This window comes from Lissotriton helveticus, chromosome 11 (assembly GCF_964261635.1).
Source record: "Lissotriton helveticus chromosome 11, aLisHel1.1, whole genome shotgun sequence".
NCBI classification, from domain to species: Eukaryota; Metazoa; Chordata; class Amphibia; order Caudata; family Salamandridae; genus Lissotriton; species Lissotriton helveticus.
This window is the reverse complement of record NC_136072.1, coordinates 772843525-772865923: the sequence shown is the minus strand read 5'-3', so window position 1 is coordinate 772865923 and position 22399 is coordinate 772843525. Positions and strand designations below refer to the sequence as shown.

Genomic DNA, 22399 nt, shown 5'->3' with positions numbered 1-22399 from the left:
ATACCAATACTGGATAACCGTAGTTACAGGTAAGTAACTTGTTTTCATATGACTAACAAAAAGGTCCCACTCTATCTGCTTTCCAACTTCCATCAGTATGCGGTAAACCAGTAACTTTCCTGAGTTTTATTCTCCATCAGTTGCTTTTCTTTAAAATAACCCAATGTGGGGGCCCAAGTGGCCCTTCTCATCCACCTATGATCCTTGTCCAATTTGTCATTGAAAATTTCGGGGAATTCCTTGCAAATATGGTCCCTGTAATAGACTGGCTAACTATCAAAACTTGCTCCGGATTGTTTGGATCTAATTTTATTCCCAACTTATTCTGATGTGGCCTACCCAGCAAATTGGACCCCTCTTGAACTACTTACAGCTTGCCCACCGTGGACCGGTTCTTGAAGGTCATGAGAGACTGGAACATGCCTTTGAGGGGAATAAGATCTCTATTGTATCCACTATTAACAGTATCTGGAAACTGTAAGTCTCCCTCTCTTACCACTTTTATTTTGTTAATTCAGAAAAATTTATGAAAGTATAAGAAGAGCATGAATCCGCAAACACTTTAACAGGGTTACCATCTAAGTGAATATCACATTCCGGATAATTAACTGACTGAACTACGCTAAGATCCATTACTTGTAATATAATTTTCTTGAAAAATTGTGTGACCTCTTTATTTTGTTTCGTGTCAGGGCGCTTGTCTTTACTGGTAGGATCTCTACACACTCTAACAAAATGGCCTTTGCACTTCTTGCATATAGCAGTTCTGACCTGACAAAAAGGAGAGTTGGCAAGATTGTTATTACCGCCACAACGAAAACATTTAAACGTATTGTTCTCGCCATCACACTTGGACATAGATACACTTGTACTTCTTACTTTAAACACATCATCATCCGTTTTTCCTCTTATTTCTGAAACTAGATCTGCAGAGGAAGAAGCTCTTGCTTTTAGGCATTCAGCTGTGTGTTCTATGGATTTAGCAATTTCCACAGCTTCATGCAAATCAGGTTGTTTCTGTAATAACTTCTGAATTCTGATGTTATTCGTACAGCGTATAATCTTATCTCTAATGAGTGAGTCTTTCAATTCTGCACAATCACATAAACTGCGCAACCCTTGGAGTGCGGCAACATAGTTCAACACACTTTCCTGCTTACCCTGCATGTGGAAGAAAAACTTAGGACGTTCCAACACAATGTTAATCTTATCACCAAACTGCTTCTCCAATTTGAGAAAAGTAATTCTGTATACACCCAGCTCATCAACCACATCATCTTCTTCAATTACTGGATCAGGAATAGAGTCCTAAACTTTCCTCCCATGAGCATCTAAATTATGGAGGAGAATATGCTGTTTTCTAACTGGACTAAACTCCCCCCTCAACCCTAATGGCTATTATGTAAGACTCGAAAATGTTTGCCCACTCCTTCCACGGAATACTAGGTTCCTCAACCTCGTTCAAAAACAGAACTGGTTGAGACTTTCCAGCTGCCACTTTAAGAGCACAGCTGATAATAAAAGGACCAAAAAGATGGAAAAGAATTCCGCAGGAGATGACCACAGAAAAGTGCACAAGGAGAAGATAAATGTATAAATGTAGCGTAGAAAAATACCTAGAAATTGCTTAATTACTATAGGTAAAATACAGAGATGCATAAGTAGAATCCACCAGATTCAAATAAGAAGTAATCCACGCAAACAGGGTGTACAGGATACTGGATACAATAGATGTGCAAGTCTCCCTAAGAAAGAAGAGATCTGCTACGCTTGAGTCGCTGACAAGAGAGAACTTGTGTGCGCCTCTCCTAGGAGGTAGAAGGCAGCTGCACACAATAAGTAATTCCAAATGAATCAAACACCTACACTTTCTTAAACACTGCCCATGAGAGTGACTATAATGCAACAGGCAACATAATGCCTGTCAGCATGACTGGGAAAACAATCTGTAGATATTCCTGAAGAATGTGGAAGACACGACTCACTGAAATGCGCAACAGACAACTCGAACAGCTGTGCCTATTGGCGTGAAGGGAACAGTAAACAGAAGGAGTCACCTGAAGAGTGTAGCTAACTTGGTGTACGACCCATACAAGGGTGGACACCGTAGGCTGCACGACAACCACCAAACTGTGCCTGTCATCGCAACATAGACCCTGCGGGCCTCCTATCTGTCACGTGAGGAGATCCGAAGGTGACTAGGAGAGCTTCAGCAACCGCTGGGCTGTGCCTGTCAGCATGAGGTGAGACACAGCAGGTGCCAAATCAGCTGTGTGCGCCCGCGTAATGGAAGCTGAGAGAAACAAAGCTACCCTTCCGATCAGCTAAGCAGCATAGTCCGCAGCGTCCGACATCTTGACGATCGGGCAACAATATTTGTTACCAAGCCCCCAACAAACCGCTCCAGTCAGAGAGTGGAAGCCGGGGAAGAGCAATGCCTTCCAGGCTTGGATGGGAAGGGAATGCTGCCTCCCGTAAAGACTGCTTCAAAGCCCATCAGGAGGGAGAGACAGCGAAGCAGCCGGTTAACCGACTGGGAGGAGTCAGAGCATAGGAACAAGTAACTTGACAGCAGCAGAGTGAAGAACCCGGAGAAAAGGGCTCCTATCAGTCCCACAGAACTTCCGGAGAGCTGTACATCCAGGTAAGAAGAAGCAAAGGTTTACTTGACTTTGAAAATTTAATAAAAGCACAGTACCCTAGAGGGAAAGCTTCCTTACAATCCCAGAATGGTCCATACAAACAGCCAACAAGTGGAGAACAGGAAAGGGGAGGAGACGGAAAATGCCGCCTTTCACAAGCCAAATCGTCACTAGTGTTACGAAGATGTACCGAAGGTAGAGGTACAAAAAGGCTCCACTTAGGTATCCAAAATAAAGGCTTTATTAGTTGTACCCACTGCTCCACATCACAAATAGCCTGCTTGCCTCAAAGGAATCCGCTCAACAGCGCCGGGATGCCTCCGGGTAGCTGTGCGCTTTACAAATACTGGATTTACATTTACATTTAAGTCAATCTCCAGACCTATCTGCCAGCACATTCTAAGGCACAGAGGAGAGTAGGGGAGTGGGAAGGTACCAAGTGGGTAGAGAACCAGATTACAATACCTGTCTCTTCTTTAAAAATGTTATGCAACAGTTGAAACAACGTTCTCAGACCTGCACCACTCTTACCCCATATCCATTCGATTCCCTCATCCATACTCAATACCTTCGCTACACTCTTTACAGTTGGTTTTTTGTTTGGATTTTTTTGTAGCTCTGGGGGCAGTGGAGAGAGGAGCTAAAGATGTGATCATTGGCTATAGGGTACCAGTGGTGAGATATCAGCACACTGCCAGAGCGCTACTCTCACCCCTAAATATGGTTGAAGTTGATTACAAGAGTTTGTTGGGCACAGATGTTGAGCTCTCCTTTCACTCCTATTTTTTGACTGGTAAGAATCTGCTGAGTGGGAAAGTGAAATAACTGCTTTTAATGTATAGTGTGATCAGTGCTGAGAGTGTGGGTCTGCTGTTGGGGATGGCAAGCTTTTGTCTCACTCACAGATGTTATCAATGTTGAGGCTGAAGAATAACTGTGAACTGAACCCATCTCTAGTACCACCAAGTGGTCTATCTCTGAAGGACATGGAACCCTTCCCACTCTGAATATTAGATTTATTTGTACATCTTGACAATTTTTTATTTCTCTTGGGGTTAATGCCTTCCCAACGGTGTAGTGTTTAACAAAAACAAATACAATATCATCTTTGTTAATCTAGAAATAATTGTCTTCAGTAGAATTGTTTTATGTTAGTTGATTACTTGTCTATTTTGCAACTGTCTATTTAAACACCCTGTGCCAATGTGTTTTCTTGCACTCATTACTACTTCTTCTTGCTGTTTACTACATATTTCTCTGTCTCTCTAGGCCTACACAAGCCAACTGGTGTCCCTAGTGATGTTCGCCCTCATGGTTTGTGATGACAGAATATCTATGCAGGAACGACGCCAACAGATCTTGCAGGGCCTGAAGTCGCTTCCAGGTATAATAGCTTGATTCCCCCCCCCCCCTCCAAAAAGTATTTACATCCAATGGTAATTATCCAGCATTGGTTCTTTCCTATGAAGAGCTACTTCATGCCCAGATGCGAGGGAACTCTTCAAAGCATATGAATTTATACCCCATTACTGAGTATTTAATCATGGAGGTACATATTTGTTTTTTTCTGCTTCTTCCCCCTTTTGGTCATGTGTTTTCTGTTATTAATATAAACAACTGGAATGATTCCCTCAGATCTTCTTTTGGGGCATTGACAGGGGAATTGCCAGTACCTCTACCACTGAGAGTATGGTTATCACTGTTAATTACGTTGCATGTGTTTTTCTAATAGACTTGATCAAGGAAGTACTTAGCCTTGATGATGATATTCAGAAGCTGGCCACTGAGCTCCACCATCAGAAGTCCATATTGATCATGGGTCGTGGCTATCACTACGCTACTTGCCTTGAGGGAGCTTTGGTAAGTTTGTATTTGAAAATCAAAATATAAAACAAAAACTGCATTTCTAAAAGGTGAAGTGCAAGCATTTCCTGTCTTCTAAATCTAATATTGAGAAAACAGTAGAGCTAATGTACATAACATTAATTTTAAATATTTTACAATCGGGTATACTGTTTTCCAGCCAACAATCAGATCATTAATCTAAAACTAATTTTTTGCGTTAGTCAAATGTGAAAATACAATACGTTCCAAATACCTCAGCAGTGGCATGCCTCACTTATTTCAGACAGTGAAACCAAGGCTTTAGCTGCACTGAGCGCAAATAAATGTACATTACATATCCTCACAGATGGTATCAAACCACAGCATTTCAGATGCAAGAAATAAATGACGCTAAACTCAGTCCCAGGGCAAGACCCATGCATCTCCATTGTGGCCTCACCTGTTAATTGCTTGATGAAATCTCTTTAAAAAATGATCATTTAGGAGTTTTCTGCCTTTTGTGAATTCCCCTATATTCTCTGTCATGAGCTCTTTCATAGTCACACATTTGACCCATTTACAGTTTTCAGAATGGGTGTCCTCTTAAAACATCAGTATTAGAATATATACAGTTCATATCATGGTATTATGCCCAGCCTCTTATTTATTTTTATATTGTGCCATTTTGTTGTAGATGGGGCTAGACTCCAAGTGGTGGCAGAGAGTTTTATATGGTACAGAGCAGAGCATATAGAGCAAAGAACAGAGGTATTTATTCTATAAAGTACAACAAGGAAGATGGATAAAACAGACGATGCAGGACTAAATCCAATAAAGTTTAAAACATTTATTTCGGCTCGAGGCCATAAAAGCGCACAAGTTGACAATGATAAAACATTAATAATCCGAATTTAATAGATGCGTATGATAAAAACGAATGCACCTAAAAACAACCTTAAAACTGTTGTATGTACTGAGAAAGAGGACTCCAAAAAACGCTAAGAATACATACTTTGTTGCATTTGCACACGTAAACACAGTGGCACTAAATATTTAGCCATTAGAAACGTTGAATTTAGTCCTAGTTTTTCACATAGCCAGCAGGTAACGAGAGAGTGCAAAAAACAATGGTTTACTAAGGTCAGTTTTGATATCCTTAGGGCAAACTTATGCTCTGTAATCATGACGAAGTGGTAAAATCCATCACTGCCTACTAGTTGCGTAGGCTGGGCCGAAAAATACGTGTTCTAAAATCTCCCTAGAAGCTCCACTTGCTGGGCACAGGCCTACTAGTTGACTAGGCTGGGCAGAAAAAACAGTATGTGTTCTAAAATCTCCTTACAACTCCACATGCTGGGCACGGCTGTTCATCCACCGTAGAGGATTTGACCCACATGATGGTAAATTAACAGAAATGCAAGATCCCATCCATGAAATCTTCTCTAATGAATGTGCATTTAACCAAGAGAAAGGCGTCAGTCAAAAAAGCAGTGCCTAGCTTTGGAGTATATTATGGACTTGCGGTGCTGCCAATATGCTAGTTTGATGTTACACTTGGGAATTGACCTAGCCCCTCTCTGGGCACTCCAAGCTGTGATTGTAGCCCAGTCTCTCCCACAGTGGCTTTAATGAACTTGATCCAAGGTATGTTACTAGAGGCCACCAGCCTGAGAGTTTCTTCTAAACCATTTTGATTTGGACGGAACGCTGAGGTAGCCCAGATCCTCCTCCAAAAGAGGATGGGACAAAGGCTAATTTTTATCTGAAAGGGTTCTCAGCCGAAGATCAAGTCTAAGAGGCAGCAAAGGCGTGCTTAAAGGATACCCACTTATGGTTGCATATATCGTTTTTTCACCAATTCTAGCGAAGAAACGTCCAGGTGGCCCCACAGTTTCACACCATATGTGACTGTCTGCAGTGCTTGTATGGTAGTAAACTTATAGTGCCGACTGTGCCAGTTGAGACATAGAATTATGGGCCAGCTTAGTAATACTTCCTGCTACTTGCTCTAGTCTTAGTCTGCACTGCATAATGTGTGCCTGCCACCTTGCCTGCTCTGTCAGTGTAATACCCAGATAAGTAAATGTCTGCACTAACTCAGGGCTTTCCCTGCCAATGTCGGATGTGCCCTTGATGAACGACCTGGGTTCAATACCATAAATTTGGTTTTGGCCACACTTATTTCGAGACCCCGCGCTTTGCAAAAGATCTCAAAGTGGTCCAGTAATTTTTGGAGGCCACGGTCGACTTGGAAAAGAGGAGTGTGTCATCAGCAAATATGAGGGCAGGGATCCTCATGTTTACCAATTTAGGAGCATTATTATCACCCTGTTTTAAATGCTTTATAAGGCTGTTGAAGTAGAGTGAGAATAATGTAGGGGCACCTGCCTAACCCCTCTACTGACAGAAAAGGGCTCTGTTAGCTCGCCCGCCTGCCCACACCTAACCTGTGCGTATTTATTGTTGTGCAGCCTCACTATAATATATTGTAAATAGTTAGGCACCCCCAACTCCTGCAGCACCCGCAATAAATTTGGCCTTGGGCCTAAATCAAAGGCGGAGCTGAGGCCCACGATGTACAGGTGACCTCCCCCCAGAGTAACAACTTTCCAGATTAGCATCAGGAGTCTCAACACCTGGTCAATCGTACTTGTGGCCTCCCTAAATCCTGCCTGCAGCGTGGACAGCATGTTATTGTCTGTCATCCAATCCTGTATTTGTATTTGTATTTGTATTTTTAGACTTGTAGAGCGCCTTATCACCCCGGGGTCTCTAAGCTGTAGTCTGCCAAGTATAATTCTGCTAAATAGCTTTTGAGAGCTATCAAGCAGACTAATATCTATGTAGTTGACATTTGGGTAGTAGGCTACCCAAATTACCACATCCCGCTGGAATACGTCCCCAGGATTTTATCTAATCCTAGTGCTTTATTATGAACAATGCCCATGATGGCTGCACAAATTTCCACTACAGATATTTTAGAAAAATATATAATCATGCCTAATTGCGTGAATTGTGACCAAAGTCCATCCAGTACCATCTTCTGCCTCGCCTAGGCTACCAGATGTCTGCCTTAAGGTTCCTGGGCTCATTGATTTACCCAGGTTAGTTGCTGTTACATACAACTTTACATACAAATCAGAGAAATGTGCTACCCAGTCACTGGCCGTGATGTTAGTTGCTATAATACAGTGCCCTTCCCTTGTGCCAGAGGACATTAAGTTCCAAAAGGCTAATGATCTTTTTGCTTGGCCGTGGTTAAGAGGCACTCCAACATTCCCCTTTCCCACACAAATGAAAGGTAAACGATGTGAATCAAACCAGGCTAAGTCAGAGATTGGGATGGTCTTCCAGTTAGAGAAAGAAACATGTGGAAAATAAACAAATGCACCACCACCTTTTTCCCCTACCTTGACTACCTCAGAAGAGGGTTTTGTTCTGATTGATGTGGTTATGGAGTTCCACTGCTTGGTAGTACATTCTTATTAGGTTTGTTTGGGTTTCTTTTTGCCTGATAGTATGGGACCTGAAGTAGGGGGGTGCTGCGAAAAAATCGTTGACCTCCAAAAATTATTACTTTTTCTGAGAGCTATATCAGGGACTATACAAGAAATGATTTATTGATGATGTATGCCAATTTCAGAATATTTCTTCCTTCGAGTGAGTAGCCAGTTTAGTGAAATTCAGGATGGGGTGATGTAATCTTACTTCTTTGTTCCTTGCACTAATCTGGCAGCATAATGAAAAGCTGTAATTTGAGGATCCAGGTCCAGTTTTTGAATGCCTTTTAGTAGTGGTGACAACAGTCTAATCCTGATAGAACTAGGGATTGAATCAAATGATTGAACTCCTCAGGTGGAAGGATGTGTTCCATGCAAGAGTTTGATTTGAAGTTGAGCTCCTTTAGCTAAGCAATATATATTGGATTACAGTTACAGATTTGTGCACATAAGAAAACCTAGAGATTTTATTCCATCAACAATGGGTGGTGGCTCATTGTAAGAACTGTAAGGCAGTCAAAGAGGTGGAGCAGCTTTAAAATATCGGCCACCATAGCTTGGGTTTTCAACAACACATGATTAAATCAAGCAAAAGGGACTCCTCTGCTCTTCAAACATTTCTCGAATGTAAAATAGCAACTTGGAAGTTCAATTCTACTTCTATAGTCTTTTTAAAGACTAATATATCTCAGGTGCTCTGCTAAGAGGAACATTTTAAGGTGTTTTGTGTGAGTGGGCTTTCCATGGAAAAATACCCCTTTCTCCTACAATGGCTGAAACCTTTGGTAAGGCCAGAAAGACTCATTGTTAATGTTTGTGAGTTATCGATCTTCCCAACATATGTACAGTTCTAAGACTAGTTAAGCCACATGATTTTCTAAGACAATAGTTTTCTGATTTTAAAATGTATAGCTGATTTTTCTGTTGCTTATTCTCTCATTCTACAGAAAATCAAGGAAATCACATATATGCACTCTGAGGGAATCCTAGCTGGTGAGCTGAAGCACGGCCCACTGGCTCTAGTGGATAAACTCATGCCTGTTATCATGATCATCATGAGAGACCACACGTACAACAAGTGCCAAAATGCCTTTCAACAAGTTATAGCTCGCCAGGTAAGCATGTGGATGGTTTGTGGGAGAGAATAAAACCTTCATCAGTGGCAGAACCCTTCAATCAATTAGCCGATGGTCCAGGACCATCTCAGTCTCTGACTTCGAGCTTCTAAAGAGGTGTAAAACAGGTCATTTAACCCCTTGGATGATATAGTGAGGTGTGTGTGTGTATATATATATATATATATATAACGTGTCAAGAGATGGAGGACAAACTCCTCCTTGTGCTGTGGGAGCTGTTGAAGAGTTTGCAAGGGCCTGATAACTTGTGTGTACTGGCAAACACCAGACTGAGGAGATCCAGTTGTCACTTCGGGCTGCCATGCCTTATCAAACACATATCGAATGGACATTGTAGAGATTCCCTAATCTCTTCAAGGTGCATCCAATGATTGAGCTTGTGGTTAGGGTTACAGGAGTGAGTAAGGCAGCTGTCACTACCCCCAACTTCTCCATAGCCATGCCCACCAGGGGCCGTGTTATGGAAAGTGATCCAAGGACGCAACTGGCATGTGAGCCCGCTTTGCAACCTCCCGGGGCACTTTGGTATTACAGAAAGGGCCACAGACACTTGTGCAGCCCTTTCTTTAATCCAGAGAGCGCTGGCGCACATATTGTGTCCGCGCTATCAACAGAGGGTGTTCCCTCAATTGCCTGGGGGCCTGGCCCCATGCAAATGAGTGAATCCCTTTGCCCTTGCGCCATATTATAGGTGTGGGCATAGAGGCAAAGTTGCTGTCAGGAGACGCACTGTTAGAGCTCGCCCTGATAGCAGCCCTCTGGATGGGGGAAAGAGGGTCCTTTAGACCCCCACAGACAACTGCTTGCAGGCGGGTGCAGTCACCCACCTGCAAGGAGATTGCTAATACCCCTTAAAGGAGCAGGCGGGTTGCTGCCTGCACAGTAAAACACTGAGCGGCTGCTTCAAAAACATTTTGTATTTCTTTTGAATGCGATGCCACGACTTCGTGGCTGCCCTGGGGACAACAAATTAAATATAATACGACGCACTCTCCTTGTTTGCACAGGGAGCATCTTTTAAAAGGTGCGCTCAGCGCAGCAAAAAGAGCACGCCATATACTGTCATATTATTTTTGTTTTCTATTGGGGTGGGAAGGAGGTGGGAGAAAGGCTGGAGGAGTACCCAACCAACAGAAGAAAAGACCCAGTAGATGGAGATTTGAAGGGGGGAGACTAGCGTAGTTCGCGGTTTCTTACGGTCTCTTCTTCTTCGTTCATTTCAAACACTTCCTTTGTCTCAAAATGCTGTTGTGTTTATGAGAAGCATTCTACAATAGCTGTGCTGTGTGTCTATGGATCAGCACGGAGATAGATGACTCTTTGGAATTTTTATTAGCCTATAAAAAAGAATTTGAACATAGTTTGGCTCAGTGTTGTAGTACAGCCTCAGAATTCTATGCTCCAGGCAAGAGCAAGTTAATGTTTGTGTTTTTTTCTTAGACTAACATGGCCTTCTCCCTTATTGTGGGTTGACCAAGGTGTATAAACTGCAAAAGAACTTGTGGAAAATGTTGTTTTCCTCTGTCGCGGCCTGGCAAAAGAGCTTTGGCAAATATGCTTAATGTAGCTTTTTGCTTGCTTAGCTCTCGGTGTAGGTGCCGATATAACCTGCTTTTTTGTCCTCTACATGGTATCTGGCTCCCAAGCGCATTAACAGATAGTAGACAATGTCTATTTCCTCTGTCCTGATCTGTTCCCTCGAGGGAAAGACTTTTCGCAAGCCCATTGTGCGAGAGTGATTTTGTGCTTGTCTTCAGCGGTTACATATTCCTGCTGCTGTAGGAAATGGGAATAATCCCTTACAAGTGGATTTTGAAAGCACTAGAGATCTGCTAGTCCCTTGTCTTCAGAGCATCATTTACCCTCCCCTAAAAGCGCTACTGAACCCTCTCCGTTTGTTTTGTGATCTCTTCATGGTAGAGGAAATGACCATTTCTCGTTCCATTTGAAGGGGACCAGTAGACATGTATAATAACTATTCCATAGCTACCCTGAGGTATTGTTCTTGCCCTGTGTTAAGGACATATATGGAAGCTAGAGAGAGATTTATCCCCTTAAGTGTACCATTAGGCAAGACCAATTTGCCCTCATGATCTTTGTGGATGTCTGGCACTTTGTAGTCCAAGCTTTGGGACAAGAGTATACCCATCACAGCTACTTTCTACTTTGCTATATATCTTGAACATGTTTATACCTCTCTCTGCCATGATCCACCAATTGAAAATAGCTTGCTTGTTGAAAGTAGATGTCTGTGGGGATGCATGCCAGTTCTTTTAGGACAATAGGTTGTTTAGCAGGGTTGTTAAGATTAGTGTACAGAGTGTCCCTATCTCTTTTCTCTCCACATAATTGATTTTGCTCCCTTTCCAGTTCCCGTATTTCCCATCACTTGTTTTATAGATCTACTTCTTCATCCAATTGAAAATGGTTCTTAACAAGGACACCCATCTGTTTATAAAGTTTTGTGACTTCAGCAAGAATGTCACTGGTTGAAATTACCTTTTTGTATAGTGACCTGTGACAGATCCTGAACGATCTCTGGGGTGATTCCATTAAAAGATGTTATCTTTCCCATCATCCATTTACTTTTCTTGAAAGGGGTGACCATGGGCCACATTATCTAGAGACTTAGATCCCTTGTAAGAATATTTTTTGCCACCAAAAAGGGGGGAGGGAAACAAAGGCTGACACAGACCTCAAAACAATATGTATCTTGAAGAGACACGTTCGTGATAAATTCCTTACCGCAGGCTTCAGACTGGATCCGGAAAGTTTTATTGTTAGCAGGACCCCTGTGGGTCTGTAGGTGGCGCCGTACGGCTCCGCGACCATTGCTTGCGTCGTAAGCGCCGAGATGACGTCACGGAGACTACTTAGGCTGCACCCATGTGCGCTGACGTCAGTTCTTTCTTTTTCCGCGCCATTAAGCGCAGATCTGCACCAACGGAGCAGGAGGAGGAATCGCCATCGTCCACAGGAACACTCTCGGTGTCTCGACCAACACCGATGACACCCTCAGCACCGCTGAACACCTGCACTCCAGATCCACACATACCCCAACACAACCCTCAGAGGAACCCTCATCTACAGACCCCCCCCGGACCCCTACCACAGTTCAGCGACTCCATCGCCGACTTCGTCAGCACACACACCCTCGCCTCCAAGGACTACATCCTCCTCGGGACTTGAACTTCCACCTCGAGAACAACGACACCAACTCCACCACCCTGAATGACAACCTAGCCAACCTCGGCCTCAGACAACTTGTCACAACACCCACCCACTCCGCTGGTCACCCGCTTGACCCCATATTCTCCGCAAGCCTCCACGTCTCTTTCAACCACACCACCGAACTCCACTGGACCGACCATCGCTGCATCTACTTCACCTTCAAGAAACTCACCACGCACCACCGCACCTAACAGATGCCTTGCCACTGCTGGAGCAAGGTCACCGAAGACCAGCTAACCACCAACCTCGCCGTCCTAAGATCCACCAGTACTGGTTAAGTGTACACTCCACGCTGGGAGACATATTATCCTTGCAACTCCTGCCCACCCCCGAGATTGCTCTTCTCGGCTATGTGGTTAACTTCCCTAGGAAGGTACGTAGGCTGGCTACGCTGAGCTTCCTCTTGGCCAAACAGGATATTGCACTGTTGTGGAGCAGTAGGCACGCCTCCACACTGCTTTCCTGGTTGAACAGCCTTGCGTTCTGTAATGCCAACTGTGAGGAATTCAGTACTCTACTTCCCAGCTACTCCAGACCAATTGATATATGGGGCCCATACAGGGACTATATTTCCCGGTGTAAGGCAGCACACGACTCTCAGGTGCAGGCCGGCATTACCCCTGAAGGTGTAGGTTAGGTCTCTGCTGCCGTTGAAATCGGATTGTGGGACCACTGTTTGTTTATTTTGTGTATTTAAATTTTTTTTGTCCTTGGATGTGCAAAGTGCTTTTATCCACAACACATTATCATTTGTTGATATGTTCTGTATTTCTTTGCTTTATCAGATTTGTTTTATTGATTTTTTGCAACTGCTGATTCACCCAACTGCATTGTATCTTTAATGTCCTGTCTTTTTTTGCAAAAACTGGAAAAATAAAGGTTTAAAAAAAAAACACCTCCCTCACCCAGAGCCCACCCGCCGACCCCACCGACACCGCCGCCCGCAACCTCAGACAGTGGATCAACAACTGCGCCAACACCCTCGCTCCGATCAAGAAACCCTCCAACAGTCACACCAACAAGAAAGCCAGCTGGTTCACTGAAGGCCTCCAGGCCTCCAAGCAAACCTGCCGAAAGCTGGAGAAGATCTGGCTCCATGAACGAACACCGGACAGCCACGCATCCCACAAGAATGCCACCCGCAGACACCATCACCTCATCAGATCCGCCAAATGGACCTTCTTCAAAAACCGCCTAGACAACAACGCGCACAACAGCAAAGAGCTCTTCTACATGGTGAAGGAACTCTCCAACCCCAGCTCCAATACCAAAGATCTCCCACCATCGCAAGACCTGAGCGACTCGCTGGCCACCTTCTTCCACCGCAAGATCGCAGACATCCGCGACAGCTTCAACGCCACGACCGCCCCGACAACTACTGAGACCTCCGCCCCCACAAACACCATCTGCACCAACCGCCTGCTCTCCTGGACCAACATCAATGACGACAACACCATCAAGATCATGAACACCATCCACTCAGGATCTCCGTCAGACCCATACCCACACCACACTTTCAACAAAGCCAACACATCCATCGCACCCCCATCTCCCGAAAGTCATCAACACCTCCTTCAGGACAGCAACCTTCCCGGAGAGCTGAAAGCACGCCGATATCAACGCATTACTCAAGAAACCCAAGGTGGACCTCAAGAACTTCCAGCCCATCTCCCTGCCCCCGTTCCCGGCAAAGGTCATTGAGAAGATCGTCAACGAACAACTGACCCGCTACCTCGAGGAGAACAACATCCTGGACCCTTCCGAGGCCTGATTCCGCAGCAACCACAGCACCGAGACTGCCCTCATCGCCACCACCGATGACATCAAGTCCCTGCTGGACAACAGAGAAACGGCGGCCCTCATCGTCCTGGACCTGTCAGCCGCACCTGGACGAACACACCTCCACAACGCCGGGATCCAAGAGAAGGCCCTGGTCTGGACCACCTACTTCCTCTCCGGCAGAACACAGAGCGTCCGCCTTCCCCCCTTCCGCTCCGAAGCCACCGAGATCATCTGCGACATACGCCAGGGCTCATCCCTCAGTACAACTCTGTTTAACATCTACATGGCACCGCTCGCCCACGTCGCCCGTCGGCACGACCTCAACATCCTCTCCTATGCCGATGACACCCAGCTGATCCTCTCCCTCACCAAGGAACCCCACACTGCCAAAACCAACCTTCACGAAGGAATGCAGGCCGTCGTTGAATGGATGAGGAACAGCCGACTGAAGCTGAACTCTGACAAGATGGAGGTCCTCATCCTCAGATCCACCTCTTTGACTGGGACGACTCCTGGTGGCCGCTCCAACACCCACCGACCCCGCACGCAACCTAGGGGTCATCCTCGACTCCACCCTCTCTATGGCTAAACAGGTCAACACCTTCTCTTCCTCCTGCTTCAACACCCTCCCCATGCTTTTCAGGATCTACAAGTGGATCCCCATTGAAATGAGAAGAACGGTCACCTAGGCCCTCGTCAGCAGCAAGTTGGACTACGGAAACGCCCTCTACGCAGGAGCCTCGGCCAAACTCCTGAGACGGCTCCAACGCATCCAGAATGCCTCTGCACGACTGATCCTCGACATCCCTCGCCGCAGCCACATCACACCCCACCTGAGAGACCTGTACTGGCTCCCAGTCAACAAGAGGATAACCTTCAAGCTACTCACCCACGCACACAAGGCACTCCACAACACCGGAACAATGTACCTCAACAGTTGACTCAGCTTCTACACCCCCACCTGCCAGCTCCGCTCCATCGACCTCTCCACAGTCCCCCGCTTCCGAAGAGTGACCTCCGGCGGCAGATCGTTCTCCCACCTCACCGCCAAGATATGGAACACCCTCCCCATCCACCTACGGCAGACCCAAGACCTGCTGACCTTCAGAAAACTCCTCAAGACCTAGCTTTTCGAGCAGGAGCAGCATTCCCCACCCCAGCTCCTTGAGTAGTGCGCTTTACAAATGATATGATTGATTGATTGATTGATCTGGTTAGAGCACGCACCTTAGTCACTTTTTGACTATCTTTTTGAGACTGTTTGTCTCCTGTCATTTTTAATCAACTCTGGTGCACGTGGGGATGCCTAGTTTTAAGTCTTGCATGGCCTGCCTTCGCAATATGTCGGTGGCAGACCCCCACGATGTATGTCTCTACTGCCTGGAGAACGACCACAACTCCCGGTCCTGTATGGACTGTCGGCCCATGGCCCGAAGGCCTTGAGGTTGCGGCACCGGAAGCTACTTGAGGTCCGGCATTCGTCCCAGCGTCATTCACGGTCCAGGGGCCGCTCCAGAGAACGCTCGCAGGGCCACCGTCATTGCTCCTCGGTTTTTAAGTATTCACTCTCGGATTCGGGTAAGAGACGACACAAAAAGAAGTCGAAGAAGCTCTCCAACTTCCCTCCGTCGGTCCCCAGATGCGGACGAGGGACACAGGGGTTCTACCCCTGCAGCTCCTTTGGAGCCCGGGAGTACCGCGGCCCACCCGCCTTACCCGGGTCCGTCGGCGTCTCCTGCACAGGTGCAAGAATTTCTTGCTACCATGGACCGCCTGTTTAGGCCTTGGGCTCCCGCAGGCGCTCCCTCTGGCCGAGCGGTCCCGTGTCAGGATCCTGTTGGGCCGTCAGCACCGCCGGGGCCCCGGCGCCACAGGATCCTGCGCGGCTGACTCCGTCCATGGCACCACAAGGTCCCACGCTGCCGGCCCCAGCGCCACCCTCGGCTCCGCCTCCGGCGCCGCAGTGGATACCATTGGTACAGCCCCTGCCCAGGTTCCAGGACAATTTTGTTCCTACCTGGGATCTGCATTGGGACACGGCGCTGGCTCGGCCCCGTCCGGCGCTGTTCCCAACGCAGTTTGTTCCTTCCCCAGCCCTCCCTGCCGCCGCCGCCTGTACCGCATACGGCGGAGGTGGAGGACGACTGGGAGGAGTCCGAGGACCCTCTTGCTCGTCAGGACTGGGAGGACGAGTTAGAGGAGGCCTGTGGCCTTGATGTCTCCTCTGGCCCGGGGGTTTGCCTCTCCTCCGCCTACCATGGAGGAGCGTGCGTCTTGCACGGTGGTGCTCCGTCGGACAGCTGAGGTCCTCAACCTTGACCTCCCTACCGTGGCCCTAAAAACTAATCTCCTTACTGAGATGCTCCAGACGGCGTCCACTTTGTCGGAGCACCTGCTGCCATTTAATGGCGCCCTCACTGACGTCTTACTGGGCACTTGGTCGCAGCCAGCCACAAGGGCCCCTGTGGATAAGAACGTTTCCAGGTGCCATCGCGTGGCGCCGGATGACTCTGCCTTTCTGACCACTTATCCTACGCCCGAGAGCCTGGTCATCCAAGCTTCGACGTCCCAGAGTGCCTTTCCCACGGCTCCGCCGGATAAGGACTCTAAGAAGCTGGAGCAGTTCGGCAAGCGGTTGTTCTCTCCAGCCAGCTTAGGGCTGCGGTCGTTGAATACCGCATGCCTATTGGGCCGCTATTCCATTGTGGTGTGAGATACAGTTGCGCAGGTCTTGCCTCAGTGTCCTGAAGAGACCCAAGCTGTGCTGTCTCAAGCTGTTGCCGAGGGTAAAGATGCGGCTAAGTTCGCCATTCGGTGTGGCTTGGACACCGTGGACTCACTGGGTAGAGCAATTTCTACGACGGTGGCGCTTCGTTGCCATGCCTGGTTGAGATCTACTGGGTTCTCACCAGATGTCCAGAGCTCACTCATCGATATGCCCTTTGATGGCACTCGCCTGTTTGGCGAGAAAGCCAATAGTGCGCTGGAGCGTTTTAAGGACTCGCGGGCTACGGTCAAGTCCTTAGGTCTTTCCACCACACACCCGGCCATATCTCCCTTTCGTTCCTTTCGTGGCCACGGAAGGGGTGCCCCTGCACGTTCGTTCAGCCAGAAGCCTGCGCAGAGCCAACGTCATCGCGGCCGCGAACGTCGAGGCCGCCGTGGCGGCACAGGGGGCCAATGGGCAGGTCAGTCCACCTCCGCTCCTGCAGCATCCACCTCAAAGTCTTCCTAGTCCGAGCTTTGGGGTGCACCCCACGCCTGTGGGTGGCAGGATTCAACATCACCTCCCCCACTGGCGTTCTGTTACTTCGGAGAGGTGGGTGCTGCAAATTGTGCTGCAAATTGTCTGACGGGGTTACTCCCTCCCCTTCAAGTCTGCCCGCACCCCCCCAGCCATGCCACCTCAGTTCCACCGCATGTCGGGGGATCACTTTGCGCTTCTCCTGCAGGAAGTCATGGCCCTCCTGGCCAAGGGGGCCATTGAGCCCATTCCTGGGCCATAAGTAGGACGTGGTTGTTAGTCCCACCACTTTCTGGTCCCCAAAAGGACAAAGGGGGCCTGCTCCCCATCTTGGACCTCCGGAACGTCAATCGCTTCCTCCGAAGGAGAAGTTCAAGATGTTAACTCTGGCTCAAGTCTTGTCTGCCCTCGACCCTGGAGACTGGATGGTAGCGTTGGACTTGCAGGACACATATTTTCACATCCCCGTCCTGCCGGCCAACCGGCGTTACCTGCGGTTCACATTCGGCCAGGAGTATTTTCAGTTTGCCGTGCTCCCCTTCTGCCTTACCAGTGCCCCTTGGGGTTGACCAAAGTGATGGTGGTCGCAGCTCATCTGTGCAGGTCAGGGGTGTCAGTCTTTCCCTAACTTGACGACTGGTTGTAGTTGTTGAAGGCGGGCTCGCCCCACGCAGTTGTCACCCACTTTCAGACTACGGCCGACCTCCTGCATTTGCTGGGGTTCTCCATCAACGTGTCGAAGTCGCCTGATGGCCTCCTGCATCCTGCTAGTGCAACATGCCAGATGGCATATGCGGGCTCTTCAGTGGGACCTGAAGTTCCAGTGGGCGCAGAATCAGGGCAACCTGTCCAATCATGTCCCGATCTTGGAGGGCACTGCACGACATTTGCAGTGGTGGCTCATGAATCTCGATTGGGTCAATGGCAGATCTCTCTCCCTTCCCCAACCCGAGCACACAGTGGTGACGGATGCATCCCTCCTGGGATGGGGAGGCCACTTGGGAGAGGCGGAGATCAGAGGCCTCTGGTCTCCGGCGGAGTCCCGGCTCCATATCAACCTTTTGGAGCTTCGGGCGATCCGGCTTGCACTGAAGGCATTCCTTCCCTCTGTCCGGGGAAGTGTAGTGCAGGTGTTCATGGACAACACCACCACCATGTGCTATTGCAACAAACACAGCGGGGTGGGGTCTTGACCCTATGTCAGGAGGCTCTGCGCCTCTGGACATGGCTGGAACATCAATGCATTACCTTGGTGGTTCAACACCTGGCAGGTTCTCTGAACACCAGGGCGGACGAACGCAGCCACCGGTGCTTGATGGATTATGAATGGCGTCTGAACTCGGACGTGGCGCAAGGTCTCTTTCTGCAGTGGGGAGAGCCTTGGTTAGATCTATTCGCCACCGAAGAGAACGCGCATTGTCATCAGTTCTGCACGTTGGAATTTCCAAGGCGGCACTCGCTCAGCGAGTCTTTTCGTCGTGAGTGGAGCTGCTTTCTTTTGTACCCCTTTCCACCTATACCACTTCTGCCCAGAGTGCTGAAGAAGATTCGGCGCGACCGGGCCCAAGTCAGTCAGTCAGTCAGTCAGTCAAATACACTTTATTCGATTTGTTAAAATCATAAAAGGAATAAAACATTTATATACATTTAAATATCACATATTACATACATATACACGGTCATAAAAATCATTGTGGGTGCGTACATTGGGCAGAAGTGAAGATAGATGTAAACATGTGCACCATGCAAACGTTATACTAATATTGCACACTAAAACTGTACAAAATCACTCAGTGGCCTCTTTTGGATTTAATTCTATAGGCTGCCACTAAGAAGCTAGCTACACAGAAAATAACCCGGTTGCTACCCAAGGACTGTAAATAAACTAAGGCGGGCCTAACCAGGATAAACCCTGCCTCTCTCAGTAACGGTGTCAGATATTTCTTCCTGGGGTCCGTGTACAAACTACAAAACATAATAAAATGCATGGAGTCCTGCGTAGAAAATTCATCACATCTACACGGAGGGCCACATTCTGGCTTGCACCATGATTGATAGTTGCCTAGTGAATAATGAATTAAATTGAATCTGAATTTAATTAACAAAAATCTATGGAAAGGTTTGGTTACAGTTCTAAGATAAGGCTCGATTGAAGGTGATGTTAATAACAAATAGTGTGGTCTAACAGTAGGTTTCATAAGTTCCTGTTCTTCTCGGGCCAATCTCGCCAAATCCATAAAGCTCTTTTTGGTCCAGATGATATCCTCACGCCTAATACTCAAGGGATCATTATATAGATCTGGGCGACCTAGCTGTGCAAAAGTAAGTCTTACATATTCTAGCCAAGGTATTTTCGCAGCATGGTCTAAAGACATAACGTCTGTTAGAATGGAGTGATTGAGTGTTAACTCAACATTAAGCCATGTATTTAGCCAGAATAATAAAGGGGCCATTCTGATTCTGTCTGTAACATAGTCTAGGCCCAGCTCCCCGTGGGTTGAAAACGTAGGTGTAGACTGGGGGATGGACAGCTGGAGTCTCAAAAATGTATTTTCAGCTTTTTGGATTGGATCTTGTGGTGCATACCCCCATACAGAAGAGCCGTATATGACTAAAGAGATACATTTAGCATCGTAAATCTTTAAAAGAGCCTCCATTGGCCTAGCCCCCAATCTTTTTGCAAAGCACAGCAAAGCTGAGGACGCTCTCACTAATGATAGGCTTTTGGCCTTTATTTGTGGACCCCACGAGCCCTTCTCGTCAAATATGACTCCCAAGTAAGGAAAGGCTTCCACCCTCGACACTACTTCTCCCTTGCAGGAAAAAAGAAAATTATTCTTCTTCTTGTTCCTGTGTCGACCCACCACCATAGTATGGGACTTTTTGGCGGTAATCTTTAGGTCCAACCGGTCCATAAAGGTCCCAAAAGCGTCTAACAAACGCTGAAGGCCCACCCCTGTACGTGCTATCAGTACGGCATCGTCCGCGTATAGGAGAGCCGGGATCTTAACTTCTCCTACACGCGGAACGTCCCCCTCCACTGCCTCTAGATGTTTTTCCAGGCCATTTATATAGATCGTGAATAGGAGGGGGGCCAAGATGCAGCCCTGGCGCACTCCTCTTAAGGATTTAAAGGGTCTTGTGCATCTTCCCTCCTTCGTGACCCTCACTGAGGCAAACAATTCCTGGTGTAGTGAGGCCAGAAAATACACAAGTGGTTTGTCCACACCAAACTGTACCAAAACTTCCCACAGTTTTGATCTATTCACTAAATCAAAAGCTGAGGAGAGGTCCATGAAAGCCAGAAACAAGGACTCCTCCTTGGCCACTGTGTACTTCGATATTATCATGTGCAAATTGGAGCACTGGTCCAGTGTGCCCTGCTTTTCTCTAAAACCGTATTGCATGTTTGACAGGCCCCCACTCCTTTCGATGTTAGCTCTAAGTTTATATAGTAGGACTCTGCCTAAGATCTTAATTGCAGAGTCTAGAAGGGAAATTGGCCTGTAACACCCTGGGTCATCCCGCTGGCCTTTTTTAAAGATGGGCACAATGATGGAAGTGGACCAGGTTTTAGGGAAAACTTTACCATTTGCAGCTCTAAAGACATTTGTTAAAACCCCTGCCCAGAGAATTGGGGAGTGTCTATAAAAATCAGCGGGGACGCCATCTGGCTCTAGGGCCTTCTTCTTAGAGGTCTCCTCAATAGCTCTCTCTACCTCAGCTGGTAAGAAGGACAGAGGAGCACGGTCAACCAACGCCCATGGTATCTCGTGGCATCAGTTTCTCGGTTTCCATATACCTCCCCAAAATGTCTTAACCATTTATCATCTGGGATGACGCATTCCATCCCTGTGTTATCCCCCTCAGCGAAAAAGGATTGATTAACTATGCCCCAGAACTGTGAGCTGTCGTGCAGGACCTCACAAGAGAGTAAGTCTTCCCAGGCCTTCTTTTTAATATCATTTTTTCTCCTATTTATAGTGGCCTTGTACTCTTTTCTTAGTCTGGTCACTGCTTCCCTATCTCTCGGGTGGATTTTAAAGCAGTCATTATCGCCTTATGGGCTTTCGAGCACATGGCATCAAACCAGCGATGCTGTGTGAGTCCCCTCTGTACATCTTTGACCGTTAAGGCACCAGAAACATTTGAACATATAGATTCGAAGGCCCTCATAACCTCATGGGCAGTAGCCTGTTGGTCCTGGCAGATAATCAAATCCACCTCAATTGTAGGCAGTAATTTCTCCATGAAATCTCCCGGGATAACTTTAGCCCATTTGACCCTTCTCCCTTGGTCCGTGGGGGATATGGAGTGACCCATAGCCGCAGGGCGGTGCGTGACCTCCATGTGGACTCCCCAGTGCATAGTTAAACGGACCGGGTTGTGATCACTGTGGGTTGAGTCTATGGCTTTGTAGGTTAGCACTCTGTCTAAGATACCCGGGGTCAGAAAAATATAATCTACAATAGAGCCAGGGCTAGAGCCTTTGAATGTGATCGTTCTGGGGCCTCCCTCGTTAATGAAAGGTTCATAAAGGTTCAGGGTGGCGAGCAACTCCTCGAGCACCTCCCCTGACTTAGTGTGCTCGAAATGGGGCATCCCTATTCCTGCTGGGCCCTCCTGATCGCCTAGAAAGCACGACGCATTGCAGGGATGTATATTAAAATCACCTAATAAAATTAACTCGAAATTGGTGTGGTTCATTTGACTGTATGTGATAAGACATTGTTGAAGTTCAACTAAATGAGCATTTCCCCTGTCCCTGTCCCACGCATTATAAAAATTAATTTAGAGGATTTTATCACTAGGTGGAACAGACCATTCAACGATTAAAATATTCAAAGAGCTGCTATGAACCCTCCTAAAGGTACCCCTGAGGTTAAGTGAAAGAAAAATGACAAGGCCACCCTTTGCTCTTCCGGCAGGGCTAGGGATAGCCGGAGTAGCATAGGAAATGAAGCCATCTAACCAGATGTTGGGTGAAATATCCCAAGTTTCTTGGCACGCTATGATGTCGTGGCTACACACAAAATCGGT

At 47.2% G+C, this 22399-nt stretch overlaps 1 protein-coding gene across 2 annotated transcripts in view; it reads left to right on the top strand.

Annotated features, from left to right (window-relative positions):
• The window catches only part of LOC144791889 (glutamine--fructose-6-phosphate aminotransferase [isomerizing] 1), a 214894-nt gene that overhangs the window by 180641 nt on the left and 11854 nt on the right, over positions 1-22399 (top strand). For both annotated transcript variants that reach the window (XM_078666670.1, XM_078666669.1), the window contains 3 exons: positions 3912-4026; positions 4375-4502; positions 8914-9081. In XM_078666670.1, the coding sequence (XP_078522796.1) occupies positions 3912-4026; positions 4375-4502; positions 8914-9081 (411 nt within the window). The remainder of the gene's footprint in view (positions 1-3911; positions 4027-4374; positions 4503-8913; positions 9082-22399) is intronic.